Source organism: Benincasa hispida, chromosome 11 (assembly GCF_027475165.1).
Source record: "Benincasa hispida cultivar pf3 chromosome 11, pf3_genome.v1.1, whole genome shotgun sequence".
Taxonomy (NCBI): Eukaryota; Viridiplantae; Streptophyta; class Magnoliopsida; order Cucurbitales; family Cucurbitaceae; genus Benincasa; species Benincasa hispida.
In genome coordinates, this window is record NC_143488.1 from 87,291,744 (window position 1) to 87,297,501 (window position 5,758).

General features: G+C 32.3%; 1 protein-coding gene across 1 annotated transcript; it reads right to left on the minus strand.

Annotated features, from left to right (window-relative positions):
• Positions 1-378: 378 nt before the first annotated feature.
• LOC150032998 (zinc finger BED domain-containing protein RICESLEEPER 2-like) lies at positions 379-885 on the minus strand. Its single transcript, XM_090307097.1, has one exon. The coding sequence runs from the start codon at positions 883-885 to the stop codon at positions 379-381; it is 507 nt and encodes a 168-aa protein (XP_090163223.1).
• Positions 886-5,758: the final 4,873 nt, after the last annotated feature.

The window sequence follows — 5,758 nt, forward strand, 5'->3', positions numbered from 1 at the left end:
CAACCATATCCTTAACCACATCACTGTCATAAACATTGGAAAGACAATAATTCAAGTACTTTAACTTGTGCCGAGGATCAATCACCATAGCCACAAACATCAATTTATTCATTTTTTCAAGCGAACCCCAATACTTATCAAACTTTGTCTTTATATTCATAGCCATCATACTTAGAACAGAGTTGGTATTGTTGTTCCATTTGTTTAAAGCAAACTGAATTTTATTAATTTCCTTATAACCAACATTAGAAGTCACATATGAAGATCCACTTATCGTTGTGGTGGTTTCATAAAACCTTTTTAAAAACTTAATAAACACACCTACAGTCAACCAATCAGATGTACTTGGGGGGCCAATCTTTTATTTCCACGGTCATCTTAGTAATCAATAAAATCCGAGTCTTCTTTCTCCTCTAAAGTTCTAAAAGCTTTCTCAAATTTAATTGCATGTCCAAGCATTAGATAAGTAGAATTCCACCTAGTTGCCACATCTAAACAAACAAGAGCCTTATCCATTCTCCTAGGTGATGATCGAACATATCTCACAGCATTACGAACACTAGCAATAGAATCATGCATATCTTTCCGTCCATCATTCTCAATAAGATTAATAATGTGGGCACAATACCTCATGTGTAATAGTTCACCATCTAAAACAACCGATTTCCAACTTTTAAGTCTTCTCTTAACATAAGAAATAGCCACATCATTAGAACTTGCATTATCAACAGTGATGAAAATTTCTTTTTCAATCCCCCATTCCAACAAACAACTCCCAATCATCTTTCCAATAGTCTCCCTCTTATGATTAGCAACTTGACAAAAACTCAAAATCTTCTTATGCAAAACCCATTCAGAATCAATAAAATGTGTAGAGATGACCATGTAGTTCACATAACCCTATGTCTTAACAAATTTGAAAGGCAACTCATTCATAATTATCATCCTAGCACATGCTAGTCTACACGCTTGTTGGCTAAACAATGTCGTCACAAAATTACTAGCATTGACTCATTTTCCATCATTTGAAGGTCCGAGAGTTAGAGTGGTTTGTTTGTTTTCTTCTTCTTTATATGGGTACTTTTTACATTGATTTCTTAAGTGCTTCCATAAAGTACTAGTTCCACAAGTATTACTATCACATGCGTAATCTTTACCACAATAGTTACACTTGCACCTAGCTCCATCATTAGCACTCGCTTCCATTTTTGTGAAATGATCCCACACAGACGAAGTTGGTTTATTAGGTCTCTTTCGATTGGACTTGGGAGGTAGGGGTGGAATATTTTTAAGAGTTTGGCTAACATTAGGAGGAGGAGGAGGCATTTCATTATTATCGGTTCCACTTGCATTACCACTACTGTTGTCCATCTATAAAATTAATGAAACTAGTAAACAACTATTTACACCTACCTATACAATTACAAAAAAAAAAAATAATAATAATAGATAAACACTACCTTCTCAATTAACTCAGAACAACTCATGTATAAAGATCAATCATCAATCACACATAAAAAGTATATGTACACAATAAAAATTAAATTATTTTACTCACGATGAAGTTTGAAAATGGTGATTCGGCCGTGTTTGATTCTGTGTCCGTTGTGATGACTTTGAAGAATCTAACTGTTCTCGAGACACTACAAGGTTGAAAATATTAATTTATTAATCAATCTATTGTGGACAACACAATAAAACCTCTAATGATCTATTTTGAATAGAATTTAAAACTCTCAACATTTTGTGGACAACAATATCATAAGTTTAACATTGCCAAAAGTTTTTCGAATCTTGTCACAACACAATAATCTGTACTCCAAAATTTGTATTAAGTGCATTTATATTATGAATTTGAATATCATAAGTACCCAAAAGTACCATATGGAGTCAACAATGAATTTGAATGCATAATATGAATGCACTCAATACTACTCTAAAAAAAATTTTCAGACTGTCGCCAATGAATTTTTTATTTCAATGAATTTCAATGAGTTTTAAATTTTATTATGTTGAGAGTAGTATTCATTGGGGACAGTTATAAATGCATTCAAACCCTATATGGAGTCCAAATTAAGTGATATTGTAAAGTTAATTTTTGATTTCAAAAGTACCCAAAATAGAAGTAAATGAAAAGCAAAAACTCCATACTAAGGGGAGGCCTGAAATTTTGTAAGCGTGAGGGGAGGGTTCAGCATCAGATGATGAGGGTTTATTGTTTAGACGGCGCGTCGACCAGATCGACGAGGGTTTAGCGATGGAGGGACGAGCGCGATAGAACAGACAGGACGTCGCTGGGCTTAGTGGCAGAGGGACGGGACGACGGTGGAGTCTCGGATGACAGGATGGAGGGTTTAGCGGCAGAGTCTCAGACGACAGGATAGAGGGTTTAGCGACGGAGTCTCGGACAACAGGACGGACAAGCGGGATCGACTAATCGAGTTTGAGCTTCGGAGTTTGAAGAGGACAGACGATCGAATCGAGTTCGACTTCGAGTGGCGCTGAGGGACGGTTCTTTCTTTGTTTTTTTTAATATATATATATATTCCGGTCGGGTCGAGTCAACCCTACACTGATAATTATTGACTCGAGATCAATCCGGAATTTAAATTTTTAATAATTTTTAACCCAACCCAACTCAAAATAAAATCTAACCCAACCCAACCCTTACGAATTGGGTTGGGTAGTTCGGATTGGTCGGGTTATCGGATTTTTTGAACACCCTACCTTTTACATGAAAGACCTTAAAATGAGTCCATATTAAATTAATGTATTCAATCTTCTATTCTTTTTCCACAAAAAAATTTCTATTTGGTCTAGTTTTTCCACTAATATAATAAGCTATTTACAATTAAACTCTTCCACTCACACATATATTTATATTTTTCTGAAAGAAAAAACATTAGAAACAGTTCAGTTCCTTCCTCTCACATGCGTGAATTATGCATCTTTATATTTTTTTTCAAAAAATTCCTATTTCCAATAAAATTTCTTTCCCTACGTCCCTTCAATCCCTTCTTCTTCAATCGATGGCAGACGAGGGATTATTTTTAATCTCTTCTTCATTCTTCTTTGAACTTCATTATTCTTCATTAATCTTCATTGTTCTTCAATCGACAACCAACGTCCAACGAGGCGAGCCTATTGCAATTGATGGCCAATGGAGGTTTATTTTGAACCTCGACTATCGTTGGAGACGGAAATAAAGACGACGACCTACTAGAACTTGAATCGACTACAACCTACTACAATTGACGGCGAAAATAGGGAGACGAAACAATCGACTACAATATACTACATATTTCGTATATAAAAAAGGAATATTTTGAAATTATTCAGGTTTACTATACATAAAGCTTACTTCCTCGACAATAAATAAAAAAAAATGGTCAATTTCACCCTATTTATTAGAGTTTTCTATGAAAATTGATAAACAATTGGGGATAAACATGCAATAGCATTTGGGGAGAAAACAAAAATTGCTGGGACTTTTTTTACGATAAACATGTCGTAGAATAATAATGAAATATGCTCTAATGTTTATTTTGCTATATATTCTCGTATATAACTATTCATCTACGATATTAGAATAATGAAAAATCTGTATTGATGTTTATTCGCCATATACGGACGAATAGAAGATTCCTCTAAGGAATTAGAATAGTGTGGAGTATGGACCGATGTTTATTAACCATATATTGAAATTTGTATTATAAACATGTTGTTTTGTATGTCTTCATCAAATATATACATGAATGAATATGATGAACAATATATGCAAATCTAATTATAGTTTTCAATAACTACACAATATTGTTGAGACTTTTTTTTAATATATATTTTGATAAATATACAATAGAAACATAATGAACACTGTTATGATATTTATTTGCTATATACTGCCCTATATAAGTGTTACTAAACTATATCATAGGAATGTTTTGATGTTTATTTTTTATATACTATACAGATGCTTATTTGCCATATATGGACATGTATACTATAAACAGGCTGTTTTGTACATCTTCGTGAAATATATACACAAGTGAATATGATTAATAATATATACATAGGCTTTTTAATTATAAAATTCTATAACTATAGGATATAATGGGAAATCTGTACTTGTGTTTATTTATTTATTAACTAAGGATATTTGCTATATACCGACATATGTATTATAAAAATGCTTTTTATATGTGCTCATGAAATATATACATGTATGAATATGATGTATAATATATATGTAAGATTTTTAATTACATTTTTCAATAGCTACAAGATAATGGTACAAGTAAAATTATCGGGCCAAAATGAAAATAAGAGGAGAAGTAATAGACTTTTGGCATCTACTAATACACAATGATCCAATATAAGATCTAACAAAAAATTTGTACTTTTGATGATGTAAGATCTTACTAATATATATCAGGATATCTATCATTTCATATAGTAATTAATTCTTCAAATTTTTTTTATTATAGAATAAAAAAAATACGAAGAGACAGAAAAGGGAAACAAAAGAATTTGAAACAAGAAGAAAAGGAAAGTTCTTCGGACTTTTATGATCGACTATTAGGAGACATGACACATGAATTTATACAATTGGGAATAATAATATCTGAAGAAGAAATTCAAGGAGAAGATAATGTATAGAAATAGGGACACAGATAGTTCCATATGGAGTATATCTTTATAATAAAGTAAGTTTCGTTGAAATTAACACAATTCTCTTTCGATGTGAAACACATGAAGAGGGAAAATTTTGAAACAAAGGCTACTCGAGAACCAACTACTAAGTCTGAAGAAGAAATTATTGATGAGGTAACATGATATTCTACTATCTATTATAGTTATCAAGATGGAATATAACAAATGTACACCAATAAATTGTTTGCAAATATATTATTCCCGATATGAAATGAAAATTGTTCCCGGAGATTATATGTGAACGCCCTGACGTCGATGAGGAACGAAATAATATAAAATTTATATACTATAATATATTACGTGCAGTATATACCTTATGCAACAATTGTTTTATTGCATAAACGATCGTATATCTCATATATTGCATGCAAGCAGGACGGCAATGTGAGGTAAGAAATAATATAAAAGTTATATGCTATAATATATTAACTGCATTATATACCTTATGCTACGATTGTTTTATTGCATAAATGATCGTATATATCTCATATATTGCCATGCATATAGGATGACAATGTGCCTCTCCAAGTTAGAAAGACACAATCGATAAAGAAGGGGATAAAGAATGTAGATGCTTTACAAGAGGGGATTGTTGGATTCCCACAAGCCTGGGTTATATGGGCATTTGAATGCATCCCTTACCTCTCCGGCCCTTCAATATGTTGTTGCCAAAAAGTATCATACGAAAATCGAAAAATGAACAATTGGTTGACGGATTTGCATCCATAATAGAATGAGCTAGTAAGGAAAGTCATCAAACAAACAAATGTAAGATTTATTTCAATTATGTTAAATAAATAACCGTTTATATGCTACCAACCTTAGTTGATTTTGAATTATTTCTTATTTACAGTTCGAAATATTTGAGATAGTTGATCAGGATGATGTAGGAGTAAGGACAATAGAACATGGAGAACGCATCAAACTGAATGAAGAAATTACAGGAGTTGGATTTAAAATATCGAAATATGTTGAAGAATTTTGTGATCTCGTGATGAGAAAGTTTGGAGAGATGGATAAGAAGATAGGCATTCTGGCTGATGAAGTA

Bases quoted from the DNA above. Each gene is read 5' to 3' on its own strand.
- LOC150032998 (XM_090307097.1), bottom strand. From the start codon at position 885: ATGGTCATCTCTACACATTTTATTGATTCTGAATGGGTTTTGCATAAG.